Source organism: Neoarius graeffei, chromosome 24 (genome assembly GCF_027579695.1).
Source record: "Neoarius graeffei isolate fNeoGra1 chromosome 24, fNeoGra1.pri, whole genome shotgun sequence".
Taxonomy (NCBI): domain Eukaryota; kingdom Metazoa; phylum Chordata; class Actinopteri; order Siluriformes; family Ariidae; genus Neoarius; species Neoarius graeffei.
The window spans coordinates 36,321,137-36,346,145 of NC_083592.1; the positions used below are offsets into that span (position 1 = coordinate 36,321,137).

At 39.8% G+C, this 25,009-nt stretch overlaps 1 protein-coding gene across 1 annotated transcript in view; it reads right to left on the reverse strand.

The window, feature by feature from the left end:
• Positions 1–2,089: 2,089 nt before the first annotated feature.
• sv2ca (synaptic vesicle glycoprotein 2Ca) overlaps positions 2,090–25,009 on the reverse strand; it is a 65,344-nt gene continuing 42,424 nt past the window's right edge. Inside the window, exons 4-12 of the mRNA XM_060907966.1 lie at positions 23,628–23,761; positions 20,651–20,740; positions 15,344–15,454; positions 15,169–15,257; positions 13,958–14,122; positions 13,208–13,341; positions 9,645–9,848; positions 2,525–2,684; positions 2,090–2,273 (exon numbers count right to left, since the gene is read on the reverse strand). Of these exons, the coding sequence (XP_060763949.1) occupies positions 2,090–2,273; positions 2,525–2,684; positions 9,645–9,848; positions 13,208–13,341; positions 13,958–14,122; positions 15,169–15,257; positions 15,344–15,454; positions 20,651–20,740; positions 23,628–23,761 (1,271 nt within the window). The remainder of the gene's footprint in view (positions 2,274–2,524; positions 2,685–9,644; positions 9,849–13,207; positions 13,342–13,957; positions 14,123–15,168; positions 15,258–15,343; positions 15,455–20,650; positions 20,741–23,627; positions 23,762–25,009) is intronic.

Here is a 25,009-nt window from a genome sequence, read left to right on the forward strand (position 1 = left end):
CGCGTAAAACAAATGTCAACTACAGAGGACACAAGTCTGTGGGTTGGTTCTCAGGAGGATATTTTTCTTTCAGCTCCAAAGCTCTGGATGATCGCTGTGATACAGCTGTGCAGCTCTCCCAGTCCCTCTGATCATCCTGTTCCCTTATGGGCTCATTAAGAGTTTTTTAAGCATTTTAATAAGAGGGGCATTTATATTTACACATCTATCAGTACCAGCTTTCAGCTTCATACCACCAGCATACTGTATGAGACTTGCGGCCTACTTAAAAATACAGCGATCTGTAAGACATTACTTATGTAATGTTAGGAAACCGATTCACAACCCTCCAGGGCTTTGGATCTTTCACACCATAGACATATAAACATAGACGCCGCCTTCCGCGTAGAATCATACGTCATCCTCGCCGCCATATTGGATGTGGTAAAGTGGAGAATAAAGATGCCTCATTCATGTGCTGCGTTTAACTGTACCAACAGGTTTACCATCCAAACGAGATCACATGGGATTACCTTTCACAGGTGAGACTGGAAAAATACTTTTCATTGTATTTGGTCATTATAACGTAATTTTACGAACAGATTTTTCTGACTTTGTGGCTAATATGAAGTCTCGCGCATAATAGCTGCTCGGTGAAACCTGTCTCCAAACAATGAATATAATATAATTTATTTCATAGCCCACCCAACCAATTTCACCACCAGCTGTCAGATGGTGATGGCACACTCAAAAATAGAAGAGATTGGAAGCATGTCAGACTATGAAGCAATCACATGGAGCAATCCCATTGTAATATGGTTTAATTGAATTTTTTTCCATATAGCACTGTATATTGCAAAAATTGTTTTTGGAGAGGGGCGGCACGGTGGTGTAGTGGTTAGCACTGTCGCCTCACAGCAAGAAGGTCCTGGGTTCGAGCCCCGGGGCCGGCGAGGGCCTTTCTGTGCGGAGTTTGCATGTTCTCCCCGTGTCCGCGTGGGTTTCCTCCGGGTGCTCCGGTTTCCCCCACAGTCCAAAGACATGCAGGTTAGGTTAACTGGTGACTCTAAATTGACCGTAGGTGTGAATGTGAGTGTGAATGGTTGTCTGTGTCTATGTGTCAGCCCTGTGATGACCTGGCGACTTGTCCAGGGTGTACCCCGCCTTTCGCCCGTAGTCAGCTGGGATAGGCTCCAGCTTGCCTGCGACCCTGTAGAAGGATAAAGTGGCTTGAGATAATGTGATGTGATGTTTTTGGAGACATTTTATAGCCTATCTGCACGGCATTTAATGAAAGTGATGCGGAGACGGCACGGCACGGCTTCAGCAGCGTAAGCACAGCACATTATTCTACACGATCCCTGCTGAGCTCCAAAACATGCCTTGATGTGTAGATATCGTTAGTAGCCTACGATAGTAGCAGCGGAATAAAAAAAAAAAACAAGTTTCCGATAGCTTGATTCCGGTATAGGCCTGCTGCATGTTGAGGAAATTTAGGTCACACCTCCCAGGGAATATTGACGGGTATTTCGCACACTATTTATAACCATCACATTAAAAGTTATATGTGTTGTTTTGATGCCTGTTTGTTTCCCAAATATATACGTGTGTGTCTTAATGGGTGAATAAAAGGCATCGAGTTAAATATTATTGTAGAAAGGGGCTTTATGAAGTTCAGTCCATTTACTTGCATTGGTTTACGGGGAAGATTTGCCACATCCAATATGGCGGACACTCTGACGTATCCCAGCAACGGGCCACCCAGCTCAATGCGGCGTCTATGTTTATATGTCTATGTTTCACACTATGTTTAGGCTTAAAGTTTATTATGACTCATAATGATCTTATGGTTTTATCTGCTTTAGTTACCTGACAGAGCTGTGTGCTATAATGCTTTGCATCATAACTGCGATCATAATATGACTCACATTACGTAACACTCATTTCTGCTGAAGCTTAAACATCTGCTTCTGCAAAATTCCATTACAGTAATCATATTTCTCACTCTCTTCTTGTAGTTTGTGATTTAGCTTTTAAAAATGAAAAAGGATGCCTCTAATGGTGTAAAAATGGACAGGAGAGACGTGGGCTGAATGACGCTGCTGACTTTCTACATCAGGACATTGGACCTTGTGTCCGGGAGCCGCAATCCCACCAGACCGCCACACACCAACACAGAGGAGGCCAGCAGGATCGGGATAGCTTTAGCAATACTGACCAGAGAGCCAAAGATCAGGTTCCCCAGCACTGCTGCCAGCTTACACAAGGCGTTACAGAAGCCAAAGCCAGTCCCTCTGAATGTAAGAAAGAGACCAAAGAGTCATTGCCTGTTGCATTAACAGTATGCTGAGCTAATGGTCAACATGTTAGCGTAAGAGGTCAACAGTGATGCAAGAGAGATTGCACTGGTGTTGCGTTAACAGTATGTGGTAATAGTATTTATACTGGGACATGGAAGTGAAGAAGAAGAAGAAGAAGAAGAAGAAGACTTTATGTAAAGAAGAAAAGCGTGCTCTATGCTTTGGTCTTTCTGTTCCACACATACCTCCTATCAGTAGGATATAGCTCTACTGTAACCACATCCAGTGAGTTCCAGGCGGAGATACTGAGGCCATTGTAAAGACACAGCATTCCGATCATCATGGCCTCACTGGTGCCAAACCACAGAAAGAAGCAGCTGATCCCAGAAAGGATCATGGAGAAACCTGAGAGCACAGGGAGCACAGAGAAATCATGCTTGGTGGAGATGAAATCTGTATACCTGATTTTACCTCTGATCCACTTGTGTCAATTAAAAAGCCCACTTGAATATTTGCATCTTGATTAAATTATAATCATAATGAGTTTTCATCATACACATGTGCTTTTTACATAATTAAATAATATTGGCTGGGTTTTTTTTCATGGTATATCAGATATATTCCATTCAGCTAGCATGATATTGAACGAGTCGAAAGCCAGCCAATATTATTCAATTACAGTGGTGCTTGAAAGTTTGTGAACCCTTTATAATTTTCTATATTTCTGCATAAATATGACTTAAAACATCATCAGATTTTCACACAAGTCCTAAAAGTAGATAAAGAGAACCCAGTTAAACAAATGAGACAAAAATATTATACTTGGTCATTTATTTATTGAGGAAAATGATCCAATATTACATATCTGTGAGTGACAAAGGTATGTGAACCTCTAGGATTAGCAGTTAACTTGAAGGTGAAATTAGAGTCAGGTGTTTTCAGTCAATGGGATGACAATCAGGTGTGAATGGGCGCCATGTTTTATTTAAAGAACAGGGATCTATCAAAGTCTGATCTTCACAACACATGTTTGAGGAAGTGTATCATGGCACGAACAAAAGAGATTTCTGAGGACCTCAGAAAAAGTGTTGTTGATGCTCATCAGGCTGGAAAAGGTTACAAAACCATCTCTAAAGAGTTTGGACTCCACCAATCCACAGACAGACAGATTGTGTACAAATGGAGGAAATTCAAGACCATTGTTACCCTCCCCAGGAGTGGTCGACCAACAAAGATCACTCCAAGAGCAAGGCGTGTAATAGTCGGCGAGGTCACAAAAGACCCCAGGGTAACTTCTAAGCAACTGAAGACCTTTCTCACATTGGCTAATGTTAATGTTCATGAGTCCACCATCAGGAGAACACTGAACAACAAATGGTATGCATGGCAGGGTTGCAAGGAGAAAGCCACTGCTCTCCAAAAAGAACATTGCTGCTTGTCTGCAGTTTGCTAAAGATCATGTGGACAAGCCAGAAGGCTATTGGACAAATGTTTTGTGGATGGATGAGACCAAAATAGAACTTTTTGGTTTAAATGAGAAGCGTTATGTTTGGAGAAAGGAAAACATTGTATTCCAGCATAAGAACCTTATCCCATCTGTGAAACATGGTGGTGGTAGAATCATGGTTTGGGCCTGTTTTGCTGCATCTGGGCCAGGACAACTTGCCATCATTGATGGAACAATGAATTCTGAATTACACCAGCGAATTCTAAAGGAAAATGTCAGGACATCTGTCCATGAACTGAATCTCAAGAGAAGGTGGGTCATGCAGCAAGACAACGACCCTAAGCACACAAGCCGTTCTACCAAAGAATGGTTAAAGAAGAATAAAGTTAATGTTTTGGAATGGCCAAGTCAAAGTCCTGACCTTAATCCAATCGAAATGTTGTGGAAGGACCTGAAGCGAGCAGTTCATGTGAGGAAACCCACCAACATCCCAGAGCTGAAGCTGTTCTGTACGGAGGAATGGGCTAAAATTCCTCCAAGCCGGTGTGCAGGACTGATCAACAGTTACCGCAAACGTTTAGTTGCAGTTATTGCTGCACAAGGGGGTCACACCAGATACTGAAAGCAAACGTTCACATACTTTTGCCACTCACAGATATGTAATATTGGATCATTTTCCTCAATAAATAAATGACCAAGTATAATATTTTTGTCTCATTTGTTTAACTGGGTTCTCTTTATCTACTTTTAGGGCTTGTGTGAAAATCTGATGATGTTTTAGGTCATATTTATGCAGAAATATAGAAAATTCTAAAGGGTTCACAAACTTTCAAGCACCACTGTATTACACATACACGTTCGAAGGAACAATTATAGATTTTACTGGCGGTCATGTTTGTTTACTAATTGTCACAGTCGCTCGCTAGTGCGGAAGTTTTACGTCTAATACGTATCTTATGGCATTTTCAAAGCATTTTCAAAGAAATGCTTCTGCATGCACAGCAGAAAACTCTCTCACTGGATATTCACATCAGCTCCGACATGTGACATCATGTTGTCTTGACAACCATGCAATATCGTAAATCATATTCAATGCTCATTCTCTGTTGGGTAGGGTGACATAATACACGTAGGATAAGCGATATGCTCACAATATTGCATGCCATCAAACCAAATGAATGAAACCTGCTAGAAGGGAACAGAACACATTTTTATTCCATGGAAAACTGTCCTGTATGGATAATAATTTGTTTTATATGATATGTGTCAGCTTTTACCTTAAAGCTCATAGGCAACAGTTTTCAATTTATGCACATTTGAAACTTTATATGTTAAAATTCCCTCTGTGATTTTCTTCTGGTCCCAAGAAGTGTTGTTAATAAGTAATAATTAAAATAAGTGAGTGCGGATCGCGGCGAATTTCTGTTCAGCGATTTTTTGTGACCACTTGACGCGTGACGTCATTCAAGACAAACAAACCCCTTGAGTTGAGGCCACTTCTGTTTACTTACATTGCCGTTCGGCTTGAGTGCAGACATGCGTTCCAAAGAAAAACCCATGCCTTATTGTTGTGCAGTGAACTGTAACAACGGGACCAGTTCAGGAAGAAGTTTTTACCTTTTTCCGAGAGAGGAGAAGAGGCAGAGAGAGTGGATTGGCTTTTTCCGAAAGAGGAGACGAGGCGAAGAGAATGGATTGTGCGCATGAAGCCAGAGGGTTGGCTTTCTCCAGAAGAGGAGATGAGGTGGAGAGAGTGGATTGTGCGCGTGAAACAAAATCAAGCGGTCAAAGAAGAAACGGACCAGCAACGCTCAAGCAAAAAGGAGAAGATTGGAGGTAAACATTTTTATTTTTGCTTGCAATTGACAAGTCAAGAATCCTGAGGGATCCTGTACAATCATTATGGAAATGAGACAAAGGGATATTTCCTTGCTTAGAGTAGGCTATAAATAGTATAATGCCGTGGATGGCAGGCTAATGTGGCTTACCGGCGCACTGTCCAGTAATCGTTCCCTATATCCACTAGGGAGAGCGGTTTAATTATTCTTCAAAAGGGCTCTTATTTAGTATTACGACGAAAGTAAGAATTTATCATAACTATCAGGATAAATCATTTGGGTGCAAGTCTTGTTGAGGTCCGGGGTCACTGCGATCAGAGTCGGCCGAGTCGCTGTCCGATTCCGAGGCCGCACGGTCAAACCAGTGAGCCACATTCACCGATTGCTTTGCAACGGCGGTAGGTTCATACAGTACATATACTGTATGGTTTCATCTCTCGATATTCAATTTGGAGAGTTCCTACTTCAAAATCGCTATCGCTTTCAATCATTTTACACAACCTCTCACGACCAAAGTCCGTACGTGTGTGCTCGGTTCGCAAGTAAACACAGAACTGCTCCCGGTCTGTTTGGCTTGAATGACGTCACGACAACTGCACCCTGGCGGTGAAAGTGCACATAAGTGAGATGTAAACAAACCTTCGGAAATTGGACAAAACAGTATGTTTTAACCGTTTTATTCAATTTTAGGGTGCAAATTAGACACCAGGAGGATTGAATTCGCTTTTTGGGTCGTTCATCTAGACCAGTGTTTCGCAAAGTGTGGTCCGCGGACCACTGATGGTCTGCGAGAGACCTCAAGTGGTCCGCGAGGTGATCTACAAATGTAGTCAGCGTTTTCAAGATAAGTTAGCGTATGCTTTGTAACATTATTAGAAAGTTAAATTTATCCAATCTTATTTTTAATGGCAATCAAATGGGCCTGTAATTTCATCATTATTATTATTTAAAAAGCGTTCTGCATCTGAATTTGCACCACATAAAACTTGTAGTGTGCACGTGCTCTTATTCCGCCTCTCGTCTCTAGGCAACAGTCACCTCACAAATCTCTGCCTCACAGGCAAACAGGCAGGCAGACCTGAAAACAAGCAAACAAAAATTCTGAACATATAATAGGCTAATCCTAACTAGCTCGTGTTCATGGCGATTTTTTTAATTTACTGAAAGTGAAACAACAAGGATGGAGAAGTGGCTGACAGTAAAAACACTGCATTAAAAACACTCCTGCCATTTTCATCCACGTACAGATGCGAGGTTGGGTTTTCAGCACTGGTTGGGTTGAAAACTAAAAAGCGAAACCGAGTCAATGTGGCCCCCAATCTCAGATTAAAGCTGTCCAGCTTGGAACCAGATATTAAATCACTGATGCTTAGTATGCATCAGCACCACTCCTCCCATTAAGAAAAAAAGAGTCAGTTTTGAGCAGAAGACAAGTAAGTGTAATCTGTTAAATCTAAAATTTGTTTTGTTCATTTCAGTTCATTCATGTTCCTCCTAATTTTGAACAATTTTGAACTATTGATATGAAATGTTCTGATTAACTGTTTGCTGAATTTTAAACCTCCATGCTTTTGCCTTTAAAAACCACGGAGGATATGGAATGGATAGGCCTTTAATGTATTTAGTTAACCCTAATTTTTTCAATCAAAAACACCTAATAGTACACATCTCTGTATGGTGTGTGTGTGTGTGTGTGTGTGTGTGTGTGTGTGTGTGTGTGTGTGTGTTTTGTGCGGGGGGGTGTTGACAGGTGGTCCCTGAAATTTGGGACAAAGTGGTCCTTGGTCTGAAAAAGTTTGAGAAACACTGATCTAGACAATAAAGTTGACATTCCAACCATTGCCTATGACCTTTAAAGAGAAACTTTGGGATTTTTTAACCCGGGCCCTATTTTCCCATCTCTTTGGGTTCATATATTTAAATATTTACTAGGGACGAAAATGATTGAAACTGGTCCAGTATGGAGTTAGAACGCAATATTTATAACCAACAACCATAAAATGGTGATACAATGCAATCCTATGCGGCAAGCATCCACGTGAAAGTAAACTGCTTGTTATTTGCCACTTGACAGGCTCATAATGTTACAACCCCGATTCCAAAAAAGTTGGGACAAAGTACAAATTGTAAATAAAAACAGAATGCAATAATTTACAAATCTCAAAAACTGATATTGTATTCACAATAGAACATAGACAACATATCAAATGTCGAAAGTGAGACATTTTGAAATTTCATGCCAAATATTGGCTCATTTGAAATTTCATGACAGCAACACATCTCAAAAAAGTTGGAACAGGGGCAATAAGAGGCTGGAAAAGTTAAAGGTACAAAAAAGGAACAGCTGGAGGACCAAATTGCAACTCATTAGGTCAACTGGCAATAGGTCATTAACATGACTGGGTATAAAAAGAGCATCTTGGAGTGGCAGTGGCTCTCAGAAGTAAAGATGGGAAGAGGATCACCAATCCCCCTAATTCTGCACTGACAAATAGTGGAGCAATATCAGAAAGGAGTTCGACAGTGTAAAATTGCAAAGAGTTTGAACATATCATCCTCTACAGTGCATAATATCATCAAAAGATTCAGAGAATCTGGAAGAATCTCTGTGCGTAAGGGTCAAGGCCGGAAAACCATACTGGGTGCCCGTGATCTTCGGGCCCTTAGACGGCACTGCATCACATACAGGCATGCTTCTGTATTGGAAATCACAAAATGGGTTCAGGAATATTTCCAGAGAACATTATCTGTGAACACAATTCACCGTGCCATCCGCCATTGCCAGCTAAAACTCTATAGTTCAAAGAAGAAGCCGTATCTAAACATGATTCAGAAGCACAGACGTCTTCTCTGGGCCAAGGCTCATTTAAAATGGACTGTGGCAAAGTGGAAAACTGTTCTGTGGTCAGACGAATCAAAATTTGAAGTTCTTTATGGAAATCAGGGATGCCGTGTCATTCGGACTAAAGAGGAGAAGGACGACCCAAGTTGTTATCAGCGCTCAGTTCAGAAGCCTGCATCTCTGATGGTATGGGGTTGTATTAATGCGTGTGGCATGGGCAGCTTACACATCTGGAAAGACACCATCAATGCTGAAAGGTATATCCAGGTTCTAGAGCAACATATGCTCCCATCCAGACGACGTCTCTTTCAGGGAAGACCTTGCATTTTCCAACATGACAATGCCAAACCACATACTGCATCAATTACAGCATCATGGCTGCGTAGAAGAAGGGTCCGGGTACTGAACTGGCCAGCCTGCAGTCCAGATCTTTCACCCATAGAAAACATTTGGCGCATCATAAAACGGAAGATACGGCAAAAAAGACCTAAGACAGTTGAGCAACTAGAATCCTACATTAGATAAGAATGGGTTAACATTCCTATCCCTAAACTTGAGCAACTTGTCTCCTCAGTCCCCAGACGTTTACAGACTGTTGTAAAGAGAAAAGGGGATGTCTCACAGTGGTAAACATGGCCTTGTCCCAACTTTTTTGAGATGTGTTGTTGTCATGAAATTTAAAATCACCTAATTTTTCTCTTTAAAAGATACATTTTCTCAGTTTAAACATTTGATATGTCATCTATGTTCTATTCTGAATAAAATATGGAATTTTGAAACTTTCACATCATTGCATTCCGTTTTTATTTACAATTTGTCCTTTGTCCCAACTTTTTTGGAATCGGGGTTGTATTATAAATGTTTGACAACATGGAAAGGATAACTACAGAGATATACCTGTGTCTGGTTCCCTTAATGATTGGAAAAAAACTGTAGAAAATGGCTGTTCCTACACTCATATTTTATTCCATGAATGCATGATATTGATGGATATAATACAGATCTTGATCACGAACCCAACACACAACTTGCCTTTAGGCAAACTGCCATCACGAAGCGGATATTTCACATAATTTACAAATAAAAGCTTTCAGGGTGTCGCTCAGTTACCTAAAGGATGTCAGTATCAGATCAGAACTGCACATCATCCAATACTCAAAGCTCTGATATTGCATTGAAAATGGAAAAAAAAACATGGATTCCTAGATAAGCTGCAACTGAAGAAGCATTAATCTTACCCAGCATGGATAAGCGTCCCGTTTTGTCCATGAGCAGTGCGGATACAATGTTTCCTGGTAGCACAGCCAGCGTCCCCAGGAAGTTGACAAAGTAGACCCAGTAGGCGCTGTAGTCGTGCTCAAATGTCATCTGACAACCAGTTTTGTTGTGAAAAAACGTGCTGTTTGTGACTTTTGTGTTTATGAGTTTGGAGTCATCAATATCTGGGCATGAAAATTGCTAAGTCAATTCCATTCACATTCTGGATACACAGATGACACTTATTCTGGTTATCAAATTGTGTAATAATAATAATAATAATGGTAATAATAATGTACGATACTGTGCAAAATTCTGAGGCACTCTATTTTTTTCAAACAAACTTTGCTATAGATTTCTAGTTTATGACTTCTACATTATCGAGTCAGTACAAAAACATTTTAGAGTCCAAATGTTCGTTTTCCAGCACAAAATTAAATGTTACAGAAGAAAAAAAAGTTTGTATCTAAGCAGCGTATTCCACAAGAGAGCACTTTTCAGATTAAAAAAGAAAACATAATGAAGGCTGCTGGGTTTTGGTGCAACATTAAGAAGCGAGTGTGACAGTCAAAGTGTCCAGAAGAACTGTGGCTGGTTCTGTAAGATGCTCAGTAAAACCTACAGCTCCTGACATTTCCTTATAAAACTGCACTCATTGTACCTGAGACTACAATTTTTTTAACCCTTTGATGCAAAACATGGGTCAAAAGTGACCCGGCTGAGTTTTTATCTTCTATATCTTTGCAATAAATTAATTCCATCATTCAGTATTCAAGGTATTCCTCAATTAACTTGTTTTTGATCATCATACATCCTTATTTTATTTTTTCCTTTCTTACTTTTTGAATAAAAACCCTTTTTGTATCACTACCCTTCTAATGCACAACATGGGTCAAAAACGACCTGCATTCATTTTCCAGGTTATTTCATGTATGGCTGAGTGTTTCTATGATATTCTTTTGAAATAAATTCATTTTGTCATTTACTTTTCCAAATATGCGTTAAATATCTTGTTTTTGTTTAGCACAAATCATCATTTTTATTTTTCCTTTCTTAAGTTATGAACAAGCACAGCTTTTGTAATTCTACATCAAGTTTACACACATGGGTCAGAACCGACCCGCATGCATTTACTCCAGCGTTTGGTGGGAACTGTGAATTGTGCTTGTGTCAGACATTTCACAGCTCAGCACAGCGCCCTTTGCCCATCTAATACATGTAAGTAATGTTTTTCAATTGTTCTAACATTACCTTAGAAAAAAATTGATTATGTTTAGGTTCCCTTGAGAGTGAGTAGATTACTTGTCAGAAAGTTACAAGTAATTACTATTAGCTACCGAGCTGTTGACATATTCTACTTTAGTTAGCTAATTTTATTGTAGTTGGCTTAGCTAACTACATCGTTAATAAATAAATAACTGGCCCCATTCACTGCTAAAGTAATTACTTGAAACAAATTATTATTATAGTATTAAGACATCTCATCTCATTATCTCTAGCCACTTTATCCTGTTCTACAGGGTCGCAGGCAAGCTGGAGCCTATCGCAGCTGACTACGGGCGAAAGGCGGGGTACACCCTGGACAAGTCGCCAGGTCATCACAGGGCTGACACATAGACACAGACAACCATTCACACTCACATTCACACCTACGGTCAATTTAGAGTCACCAGTTAACCTAACCTGCATGTCTTTGGACTGTGGGGGAAACTGGAGCACCCGGAGGAAACCCACGCGGACACGGGAAGAACATGCAAACTCCGCACAGAAAGGCCCTCGCCAGCCCTGGGGCTCGAACCCAGGACCTTCTTGCTGTGAGGCGACAGCGCTAACCACTACACCACCGTGCCGCCCCAGTATTAAGACATTTAATTTTAAATCACACTTGGATGACCCATGTGTAGTAATATAAAAAGTATTTTTGTTCATAAAGTAGGAAAGAAAAAATTAAATTAATGATTTGTGGTAATTAAAAACAAGATATTTAAAGAACACTTGGAATATTCAATCATAAAATAAATTGATTTCAAAAGATAGAGCAAAGAAAAACTCAGTCAGCATGAAATAACGTGGAAAATGAATGCGGGTCATTTTTGACCCATGTTGTGCATTAGAAGGGGTGTGCATATGTTTTGCATCAAAGGGTTAAGCAAAGGGTCGTCTCACATCACATATTGACTTTTTTTCATGCATTACTGCTTACTGAGCTTTTTTTTTAAATATAGAAATGTTGAATTTCATTATTTTTGAAGGCATATTTGTCCTACAGCATTTCACTGCATGTACCTAAGACTTTTGCACAGTACTTTATATTATTTAGGTTGGTCCATTAAAGGTAGACTGACTTTCAGATTTTTCAGGTTTAGGTCATAAAAAGAATTTTCCCTGACACTTAATTGTTTTTGCTTACTGGACCGAAAGCTACTGAATTCGAATCACAGATTTACAATTTTATTATTATTTTTTTTAAATAGAACAATTAATGAATTTAGAACCACGTGGCCCTAAATTCTCCGCTATTTTTTCCTGCTTCACCATGACCCAATTCAAGATACTACGTCATGCATCACATGGTGGGCTTTCCCCATTCGCACAAGGCATTGTGGGATACAAATTTGAAATAAGAGAGAAAAATGGAGGACGCGAATGAAACGTGAAAGACCGACTACAGTAACAGAAAGTGAGAAGAAAAGACGTTATGTTGCGAAGGAAAGGAAACGCAGGACCAAATTAATAAATATCAGCGGTCAGCGAGCACCTCGGGGTGATCAGCTGTTCGTTTAGCGACAAAATGATGTAACTGTCAGTGCACAGTCAAGGTAAACCTGTAGATGGCAGTAATGCAACACTGGATGCCAGCTGCTGTAAAACCCAAAAGAAGACGACAACGACGCTGAAAGGTAAACCTGCACATGCGCACACGGACTTCCTCTGTCTGCTTGACTATGCGAAGCAAGTGATTTCATGCACACTATTTGCTAGGGAATCTTCTCAAATTAAATAACTTCCCAGCCACAGAATGGCCTTGTTTTTTTATTTTTTAGATATTACAGAAATAAACATATACCACAGGCGGCACGGTGGTGTAGTGGTTAGCGCTGTCGCCTCACAGCAAGAAGGTCCGGGTTCGAGCCCCGTGGCCGGCGAGCGCCTTTCTGTGTGGAGTTTGCATGTTCTCCCCGTGTCCGCGTGGGTTTCCTCCGGGTGCTCCGGTTTCCCCCACAGTCCAAAGACATGCAGGTTAGGTTAACTAGTGGCTCTAAATTGACCGTGAATGTGAATGGTTGTCTGTGTCTATGTGCAGCCCTGTGATGACCTGGCGACTTGTCCAGGGTGTACCCCGCCTTTCGCCCGTAGTCAGCTGGGATAGGCTCCAGCTTGCCTGCGACCCTGTAGAACAGGATAAAGTGGCTAGAGATAATGAGATGAGACATATACCACAATAACCAAATTTCAGAGGGAACTAAATTTCACCGGTTTTATGAAATCGAAAGGCCGTCTACTTTTAAAGACTGTTTTCAAACTTTCCCTCTTGTAAATGTACCTGTGTTATAGAATTCAGTATCAGTAATCGTGCAGTTTCGGAAGAATAATCCCACAGACGTTACATCTTCCAAGCGGCAGCTTTGAAAGGTGGTGTTGATGAAAGTCACTGACTTGAATTTCATACCTATGAACCTGTACAAGTGGTTAAAAAAAATAAAATAAAAAATCATCAGACATGATACATGGCATATAACAAATGCATGAATGATATTATTATTTTATTTTTGTTTTTTTATATCTTCTTTACTGTTCGGAATAAATCAATCAATCAATCAATTATCATCACATCTGTGTCAAATAGCAATATTTCTGTAACCTACTGTTACAAATATCCTTTCTCAGCACACGCTGGATTGCCGAGAGCGACAAGCAGCACTGCTTTTACGTCAATTTGTTTGTGTGTGTTTTATTTCCTATGCCATATCCTTTTGCTTTGTTCTAGTCCCCTCTCTCCCCTGTCCTTTCATTGGTTTGTTACCTGACTGTGTTCACCTGTTCCGATTTTGGGTCGAGATTAATTTGCCTTCTTATCTTCTTTATGTGTCACTGTTCACCAGGAAATCTCATAGTATAGTATCATATGTTACCAAGCCTTTGTTGCTACGTACCTCGTTCTTGTTTCTCACTGACTAAAGAACAGAGATGTGCCCGTGATGACCCTGCCTCCCTGGGCTCTGACCACCGCTTTGAACACAACAGTTCTTTCTGTAATACATAAACTGTGTTACCTTTAATGAGACTCGTGTACCTGTCATTGATGAACACACCATTGATGTGTATCTGGTTCTCTAATGTGAAGTTGAATGTGAAGTCCTCGATTTGCTCATTTTTGTGCCACTGCACTTTAGAAGCGTACTCATCAGCCTGAAGGTGTTTGATCACATCAGGGAACCACACAGACAAGCCATAATACCTGCAAGAGGTTTTTTTCCCCCCCAGAAAAAAAAGATACACAGAAAATGTAATCTGTACACATTCTCTTCTCTCTGTACTCAAACACACTTCGACATTCTGTGAGACCGCCTAGAGTAGAGTGGGGGAAAAAGCCCCCAGCCTGTTTTACCCAAAATAACCACCAGATGGCACAAAGTTACATTTCTATTGTTGCTATGGACTGGCTTGACAATGGGGATATACAAATATCCACTGTGGATCGCATATCAGCAATGCAGCGGAGAGAAATCAAATTTCATGGTAAGTGATATAATTTTCAGATATCAGTAAAACTGTATTTAGATAGCTGCTATTTCGTCAGATATCACAGCTGTGTATGTGGTATGAGTAGACAAGTCAGTACGTTAAAAAAAAATATATTAGGTATAAAAAGTTGAATCACATTTTGAAAGTAAGACCCTTTTTTGTAAAAGTGTAGTCTGTGGGGTAAAACACCCCCTTAATGGCGGGGTAAATGGCCCCCAGGGGGCATCGTTTCCTTTTATCATAATTACTGTATTTCATACATTTCTGAATAGCAGATACATAGTTTTTAATAACATCTCGCTTACCTGGTTGAGTAAAGCAAGTAATTTGAACTTAATATTAAAAATAATTGAAATTAAAAAAAAAATTTAAATTAAAATGTGAAATATAATAAAATAATGCATCTATTCATTAATTCAGGGATATTTTCTTGTTTCTTTCACATTATAGGCTTAAGTAAACACTTTTGCTATCCAAACAGCTTTTTTTGAGTGAGGGGGCCTATTGCCCCACCTCAGGGGGCCTTTTACCCCACTGGGGGGGGGGGGGGGGGGGGGGTAAAAGGCCCCCTTGGCACAATGTTTGTTTTTGTTAAAAAAAAGTATTAACTTTAGGCAAACTTTAGGTGGCATTATTGTTCATGTCACTGTTGTCAAAACTATGATTAAAACTAAACACATGGTTCATTTCAACTTGGAGAAAAACTGAATTTTCCTTAAGGGGGGCTTTTTCCACCACTCTATAAGAGTAAATGCTTACCCGAATGACAGTGTAAACCACACAATGGCCAGCTTTATAGTGTTATCTTTCATTGGATAATTGAAACACTTCATGAGGGTCAACCAGATCTGTGAAAGAAAATCGTTATGGATATGTAAGTTAGATCCTAACGTGATATTTAAAAAAATCCAGCTGTCTTAAAAGTCATTCTCACCCCGTAAAGTTCTGTCTTCACTCGGAAAATAACTTTGGACACAAGGTTACTGGTCTCTGGGTGCATCTCCACAAACTCATCAATCTGCTTTGGGATTTTAATTCGATTTACCTACAAATAGAAAAAAAAATATACAGAACTAAATGTTTACCTGTTTCAGAGTTTTGCTGTTTAATTTAAATAACCATTAATCAGACGCTCTTATCCAGAGCAACATACAACATACCCAGAGCAGCCTGGGGTTTGGTGCCTTACTTAAGAGCACTTCAGCCATTCCTGCTGGTCAAAGGAATTGAACCAGTCACCTTTTGAACCCAAAACTGCTTCATCAACCATTACGCCATGGATTCCCCTACTCTCATTTAATCATATTTTGGGGTTCAGTATTTTATTTTATTTTTTCAGCTTTATTTACATTTTTGTTCCATCCACAGAACTACATCAGTAGGATACACAATAGCAGTGTTTTGCGTTTGCGATGAGTCTCAGAATTTGAACGCAACCAAAACCTGTGATCTGAATTAAGGAGAGAAGTTCACATGCACAATCCTAAGAATATAAAGGAGCGTAAAACGTTCTGCATGGAGGAGTGGACAAACGTTCCTCTACAGTATTATACGCAGTATCCCCACATTGCAGATTCATTATAGTTCAAGATTCAACACTGTTATTCTCTTCAGAGTAAAAATCACAAAATATTAAATGCATGGGAGCAAATAATTATGATACTAGTGCTTTGTAGAAAAAAGAGCAATGCTTAAATACAGTACTTAGATATAACGACACAATGTACTGTATGTTTGAAACCAACTATTATTTAGTGCATATGTTATTCTGTTTTTTTTTTCCATCAATACTCCATCAATGGCGGCACAGTGGTGTAGTGGTTAGCGCTGTCGCCTCACAGCAAGAAGGTCCGGGTTTGAGCCCCGTGGCCGACGAGGGCTTTTCTGTGTGGAGTTTGCATGTTCTCCCCGTGTCCGTGTGGGTTTCCTCCGGGTGCTCCGGTTTCCCCCACAGTCCAAAGACATGCAGGTTAGGTTAACTGGTGACTCTAAATTGACCGTAGGTGTGAATGTGAGTGTGAATGCCAGAGCAGGTCATGATATATTTTTTTTACCATATTAACATGCCATTGTGTGTCATGCCTGATGTAAAGACTCGTCTCTGCGAGCCTACCACACAGATTTAATACTTGTCATTTTTAGGGCATACCTAACAATGTGTTTTCTTTCTCTCTCTCTCCCCCCCCCCCCCCCCCCATCTGTCCCTCTGAGTTACATGTTGGTCCTGGGATTGAGATGCTGGCCTCTTCTGCCCCTCGGACCTGCTTGATCCATCCTGGTGCCCTGTGTCTGGTCGGAGTTTTATCGCCCCACTCCTGTGAAGGACGGCCCCATGAGGACAGTTGAGGGTTATACCTGTTAAAACTGTTAATATTATAGTCAGGCTGTCTGTTGTTGCCCAAATGAGTATGGGTTCCCTTTTGAGTCTGGTTCCTCTCGAGGTTTCTTCCTCATGTCGTCTGAGGGAGTTTTTCCTTGCCGCCGTCGCCACAGGCTTGCTCATTGGGGATAGATTAGGGATAAAATTAGCTCATGTTTTAAGTCGTTCAAATTCTGTAAAGCTGCTTTGCGACAATGTTTATTGTTAAAAGCGCTGTACAAATAAACTTGATTTGATTTGATTTGATTTGATTTGATTTGATTTGATTTGATTTGATTTGAATGGTTGTCTGTGTCTATGTGTCAGCCCTGTGATGACCTGGCGACTTGTCCAGAGTGTACCCCGCCTTTCGCCCGTAGTCAGCTGGGATAGGCTCCAGCTTGCCTGCGACCTTGTAGAACAGGATAAAGTGGCTAGAGATAATGAGATGAGAATACTCCATCAATACTTTATTAACAGCAGGGCTTGCCTACAAAAGTATTACTCATGTCGGCTACACATGGAGTTAACTTAATATCAATAATAAATAAATAATAATGAAATAAATCTACTTTAAATGAACTTAAATTAAAGTTTATATTTATTTTTTCTCCATTGTTCACCACAATTTGTTTACCTACCCATTCCTACCCACCAGCCAGCTCACCCTTATGATACAACAGCTACCGAGTAGGGACAGTGAGGGCTTCCTCCAAGACACGTGAAGCCAGGAAAGTGCATCTTTTCAAACTACTGCTCATGTAGCATCACAGGGCAGTGTAACAGTTTCAGAGGAAAGCGCTATCTACCCTCTTCCACATACACAAACTCACAGACACCCATGATTGGCTAATGTTGCTGTGATTGACAGAGGGGAGAGAGAGTAAGCTATGCTTCTCACAAAGAGACCACAACCAATTTTGCTCCCTTGGCTGCCGCCCATAGATGGCTATGGTATCATCAGGAATATAAATATATAACACCCTAAATTAGAAAAGGTTGGGAAAATGCAATTAAAAAAAAGAAGAAAGAAAGAAAGTAATGATTTCTTAATTTACACTGACTTGTATTTCATTCCAGACAGAAAGATCCAGAAGTATGGCAGGAAAAGCTTTGGATATTCACCTATAGCTAATATAACCACATGGGCTCTGGATTACTTTGGCAAACCTTTGTCAAGCACTACAATATGGAGCTACATCCACAAATGCCAGTTAAAGCTTTATTTAAAAAAGGATGCCTTATATTAACTGTGTCCAGAAGACTTTCCTGGGCTCAGAGGCATCTGGGATGGACTATCACACAGTAGAAACATGTATTGAAGGTTCCGTTCTGGGTCCTTTGCTATTTTCCTTGTATGTTACACCCATTGAGGATCTCATTTGTGCACATGGTCTACAGCCAACGTTGTATGCTGATGACACCCAAATTTATCTTGTGGTGAAAAGGTCCAACCATCTACCTCGCAATGGCAAACTGGAATGTTGCATTCAGGATGTCACTAACTGGATGGTTAATAACAAACTAGTTTGTAACAGTTTTAAGACTGAAGTTGTGCACTTCTCTTCTTGTCACCTACAAAATCATCCAATCGAGTCAGTTGTGATGAACAGAACAAAGATCAAGATGACTTCTGAAGTGCGTGATCTTGGTGTAATGTTTGACAACAACTTCACTATGGTATCTCAAATAAACAGTATATGCAAGTCTGCTTCATTTGCCCTTAGACGCATTGGCACTATTAGAAAGATTTTGGACCAGCGCAATGCTGAAAAACTTATCCATGCATTTGTAACTTCTAAACTTGATTACTGTAACAGTCTTCTCTATGGCCTTCCTGACAAACAAATCAACAAACTCCAACACATCCAGAACTGTGCTACACGTATTCTAATCATGATGAGGAAATCTGACTGCGTTACTCCTGTTCTCCATGATCTTCACTGGCTCCCTATTCACAAGCGTATTATCTTCAAAATACTTCTGGTGACTTACAAAACTGTCAGTGGCTCTGCAGTTACTGAAGTACCTAAGTGATCTCTTGAGGCGCCACCAATCAAAACGAATGCTGCGTTCAAACAAGGATCATCTGCGCTCGTCAAGTCCTCAATTCAAGACCAACAGCTACAGAGCACGAGCATTCTCTGCTTGTACCCCCAGACTGTGGAATGCTATTCCATTGGAGTTACGTGAAGCACCCTCCTGTGAAACTTTCAATAAAAAACTATAAACTTACTTGTTTAATCAAAGATAATCATTTGACGTTGTTGATTGATATTTTTAGATACAGTGAATATGTATTTTAATATGACGCATTTTTACATATCATATTATCTCTATTTTGTAAGAGCATTGAGATTTACATGGAATGCACTCAAGAAATGAATTATTATTATTATTATTATTGGCGGCACGGTGGTGTAGTGGTTAGCGCTGTCGCCTCACAGCAAGAAGGTCCGGGTTCGAGCCCTGTGGCCAGCGAGGGCCTTTCTGTGTGGAGTTTGCATGTTCTCCCCGTGTCCGCGTGGGTTTCCTCCAGGTGCTCCGGTTTCCCCCACAGTCCAAAGACATGCAGGTTAGGTTAACTGGTGACTCTAAATTGACCGTAGGTGTGAATGTGAGTGTGAATGGTTGTTTATGTCTATGTGTCAGCCCTGTGATGACCTGACGACTTGTCCAGGGTGTACCCCGCCTTTCGCCCGTAGTCAGCTGGGATAGGCTCCAGCTTGCCTGCGACTCTGTAGAACAGGATAAAGCAGCTAGAGATAATGAGATTATTATTATTATGGTCAGATGAATCAATATTCCAGGTTTTTTACTGGAAGAAATGGATGCTGTGTGCTCTAGACCAAAGACAAAAAGGACCATCTAGACTGTTACCAGCAACAAGTCCAAAAGTCAGGGTCTGTCATGGAATATGGTTGTATCAGTGCCCTTGGCAAAGGTAACTTACACTTCTATGATGGCAGCATTAATACAGAAAAGTACATTGGAGCAACATATGCTGCCTTCAAGATGACACCTTTTCCAGGGGTATTTCAACAAGACAATGCAAAATCACATTCTGTACACATTACAAAGGCAGGACTGCGGAAAAAGAGGGTGCCAGTCCCCTCTGTCCCCAATAGAGAACGTGTGGTGAATTTTGAGATGAAAAATATGACAACGGCGACCCCATACTGTTGCACACCTTAAGACCTGTTTGCAGGAAGAATGGGACAAACTAACACCTGAAACGCTTCATCACTTGGTGTCTTCAGTCTCTAAACATCTTTTAAGTGTTGTGAGAAGTAATGGCAACATTATAAAGTGATAAATACTTTACCATTCTAACTTTTTTGAAATGTGTTGCAAGAATCAAAGTTGAAATAAGGGTTGATTTTGAAGAAAAAAAAATCATGAATTTTAAAACATTAAATCATTAAACAATGTGCTGTTGTATTGTTTTGAGTCCAGTACAGGTCAAAGATTATTAACAAATCATTGTTTTCAGTTTTAATTTCAATTTCGACATACCGTCCCGACTTTTTCTGATTTGGGGTTTTGTGAGGGGTGTCAATAATTATGGAGGGTATTGTATGGTTGTGTACATGCAACTTCATTGACAGAGTATTTTTATATATATATATATATATATTTAGCACACTGTTTGCACTATATATGCAATGTAAAGTAAGAACTGTGAATATTATTATGACAATCAGCTTAATATCCACATGATGTGTGTGGTAAGCCTTGATAAAAGCTGGCGTCTCTTCTCTGTGTATTTGTGAATGACACAAAACCTCTGAAAGCTCACGTAACAAGGCAGGAGATGATCACCAGCACATTTCAGCAATGTCATCATGCTAAAACACTTGATCTATCATCAGTTCAACTCACAGTGAAGACTTTTTCCGGCTGTCCGCGTGCTCTCATGTTGGTGTCGTGGATCTGCTTGAGGATCATCCAGGCTTCATCATGTTTCCCCACCTGGGGGGATTAGTGAGATTAAACACTGAGCATGTGCTGTTTGACAGCCATCCAGCCTAACTTCAAAGATAACTGTTTTCTTTTATAAGAGTATTTTTATAATCGATATAGAGTAGTGTGCAAAAGTCTTAGGCGCTTGTAAAGAAATGCTGTCGACCAAAAAATGGCTTAAAAATAATGAAATGAAATGTTTCAACATTCAAAAAAATCCTATAAACAGCAGTCAGCCATAATGAATGAAAGAAAGTCAATATTTGGTGTGAGACGACCCTTTGCTTTAAAAATAATAGTAGTCTCAGGTACAATGAGTGCAGTTTTATAAGGAAATGTCAGGAGCTGTAGGTTTTACTGAGCATCTTACAGAACCAGCCACAGTTCTTCTGGACACTTTGACTGTCACACTCGCTTCTTCATTTTGCACCAAAACCCAGCAGCCTTCATTATGTTTTCTTTTTTAATCTGAAAAGTGCTCTCTTGTGGAATATGCTGCTTAGATACAAACTTTTTTTCTTCTGTAACATTTAATTTTGTGCTGGAAAACGAACGTTTGGACTCTAAAATGTTTTCATACTGACTCAATAATGTAGAAGTCATAAACTAGAAATCTATAGCAAAGTTTTTATGAAAAAAAATAGGGTGCTAAAGACTTTTGCACAGTAATGTATACACTACCGTTTAAAAGTTTGGGGTCACCCAGACAATTTTGTGTTTTCCATGAAAAGTCACACTTTTATTTCCCACCATAAGTTGTAAAATGAATAGAAAATATAGTCAAGACATTTTTCTGAGCATTTAATCGACCCCACAAATGTGATGCTCCAGAAACTCAATCTGCTCAAAGGAAGGTCAGTTTTATAGCTTCTCTAAAGAGCTCAACTGTTTTCAGCTGTGCTAACATGATTGTACAAGGGTTTTCTAATCATCCATTAGCCTTCTGAGGCAATGAGCAAACACATTGTACCATTAGAACACTGGAGTGAGAGTTGCTGGAAATGGGCCTCTATACACCTATGGAGATATTGCACCAAAAACCACACATTTGCAGCTAGAATAGTCATTTACCACATTAGCAATGTATAGAGTGGATTTCTGATTAGTTTAAAGTGATCTTCATTGAAAAGAACAGTGCTTTTCTTTCAAAAATAAGGAAATTTCAAAGTGACCCCAAACTTTTGAACGGTAGTGTATGGTGCATTGATGCATCATAAAGACAAGACGTCAAACTTAGAGTCATGGTATGCAACACTTTGATGCATTTATGAAATGATAAGATATTCATGGTGTTAGTAACAGTGTTCATTATACCGCGGTGCTGTTCTGAAACACAGTTGTTCTAACATATTTGCATTCTATAGTATCACCTTTTCCAGAGACTTGTTAACACATAAACGTATTTAAAATGTGTATAATTGTTGATATGGGGAAGTTTTCAGTGAGGAGACATTAACATTTCTGGAAGAAGTCTGCAGTGTCAGCGCTTTGTAACAGTCAGAGGTAAAGCTGCGGCTTTAATTCTTTCCTGACATAAGAAAGTCTTCAGGATGGAGGGTTTTGTGGTTACTAGGTCACATGACAAAATGCTTTTTTTTTGGCCTTATTAATTCCAATAGACAGAACGAGAGGCTGGGGCGGCACGGTGGTGTAATGGTTAGCGCTGTCGCCTCACAGCAAGAAGGTCCGGGTTCGAGCCCCGTGGCCGGCGAGGGCCTTTCTGTGTGGAGTTTGCATGTTCTGTCCGTGTGGGTTTCCTCCGGGTGCTCCGGTTTCCCCCACAGTCCAAAGACATGCAGGTTAGGTTAACTGGTGACTCTAAAGTGAGTGTGAATGGTTGTCTGTGTCTATGTGTCAGCCCTGTGATGACCTGGCGACTTGTCCAGGGTGTACCCCGCCTTTCGCCCGTAGTCAGCTGGGATAGGCTCCAGCTTGCCTGCGACCCTGTAGAACAGGATAAAGTGGCTAGAGATAATGAGATGAGATGAGAACGAGAGGCTGATGATGAAACGACTCTTTATAGCTGCTATAATGTAAGTGATAATAGGAACTAACTTGTTCTGTGGACATTGCATGACAATTATTATTCCTATAGAATGAAAACTAAAAGGAATGAAATATTTAAATAATATTGGCTGGTGTTGATTGTTATATCAGATATATTCCAATATATTACAGATATATTCAATATCATGCTAGCTGAATGGAATATATCTGATATACCACGAAAAAAAGCCAGCCAATATTATTATTATTATTATTATTATACATTCCTTTTGGGTGTTCAACGTATCTTTCTCTTTCTAAATTCTCTTAAAATCTTCCGTATTTAACAGAGCAAACCTGGTGGCCATGTTTGTTTACAAATTTTCACATTTGCTCACTAGTGCAGAAGTTCTACATCTCCGACGTGTCTCTTTTCCAGTTTTTTGATGTCCGTTGGTATGTTTTTCTCTTGTAAATATGCGTGAAGAATTTATAACAAAGTTTTGGTATCAAAGCCGTTCAATGCATCTTTCTTTTTCCTGGCGAACAAAGAAGTGCTTCTGCGCATGTGCAGCAGAAAACTTTCTCATTGAATATTCGCATCAGCTCCGACGTGTGATGTCATGTTGTCTTGAGAACCATGCAATGTCGTAAACCATATTCAGTGCTCATTGTCCATTGGGTAGAGTGATGTAATACACATAGGATAAGCGATATGATAATATTGCATGCTATCAAACCAAATGAATGAAACCCACTAGAAAGGAAGATGTTTTTATTCCATCGAAAAAGTGTCCTGTATGTATAGTAATTACTCTTTTTGTTTTTTTTTTAAATAACAGCACATCATGTTTTATTCCTAAGATAAAATATCCATCGCATGCACTATACAGTGCACGATGTTCCCTACCTCTAGGTAGAATCTTGGACTTTCTGGCATGAAGGTGAGAGCCACCACAGAGCAGACACATGGCAGAGCACACACCACGACAAATACCCTCCAGCTGTGGAACTGATATGCCGAACCCATGCTGAAGCTCCATCCTGAGGATTATAGAAAATGCACAACAAAGTAATGGAACAAAATGAAATAACACTACAGCTACGGTAAATTAAAAAAAAATTATATTATATATATATATATATATATATATATATATATATATATATACGCTAAGCAACAGCTGAGCAGTTTAAGGTTAAGATCTAAGAGTCACTTTGGGTGTGTTGGAGTTTGAACTCCTGACCTTCACAAAGCTTTAACTGTAGAACTATCTTAAACTAACTGCTTGTAGACACATAGCTAAATGTAATATTCTGAATAGGCATATTCACTGCAACAGAGGTGGACAAAGTACCCAACTTCATTACTTAAGTCAAAGTACAGATCCCAAATGGTCAAATGTTACTCCAATACAAGTGAAAGTTGTCCAGTCAAATTTTTATTTAAGTTAAAGTACTGAAGTACTTGCTTTTAAAAATACTTAAGTATTAAAAGTACATTTTCTGTCAACACGTTGTATTATTGCCACAACGCTCGAATACCTAATGCCATGACCAAAGACAGAAATGTGAATTCACAAAATGAACACATGCTGTGCCATCATGGTGGTTTAACATTAAGCTAGCTAGTCAGTGAAACTCCACCTGACATGCTAGCAAACGGTTTTCAAACTCAGAATCATATTGGGTAGCTAACACTACTAGAAAAGAAAGATTTCTACATTGTGTTTCTTTAGCAAGATTATGCTAAAACATTTCTGAAAGGACTTCAGATAAGTTAACATTATTCATGTTAGCGTAACTCTGTTTTTACAAGCTAGCTAACAGTGTCCAAGTTAACTAGCTATGTGTAAATGTTAGCCATGGACAAGGCGATGGCAACTTGCCGAGCAAATCCATAGAAAGTCATTTGACTAACCAGACTGCACAGCTACATTTGCAATGTTATTGCTAGCTCTAAAAGCACAGACAACTTCATTGCAAGCTTTCTCTTGGAATAAAACATTTATATACCTCAATATGTTCTCACAGGTTGGACGGTGAGCTTTCGTAGGCCATGATGTGGTTCGTTTTCGACAAACAAAGCAAACATTTAAAATGAAACATATCTTTAATCTTTTCGGAAAACTGAAACATGGGTTCTAGGTAAAGCCATGGGTGTGCGTGCATTCCCCAGAAGAACCGCCTCCTTCCATTCTGCCATCAACTGATCATGTTAAATAATGCTGATGAGAAATAATTGATCTTGATTTTATACAGTCTATGGATGTGACCTGACCCTAGTGATTA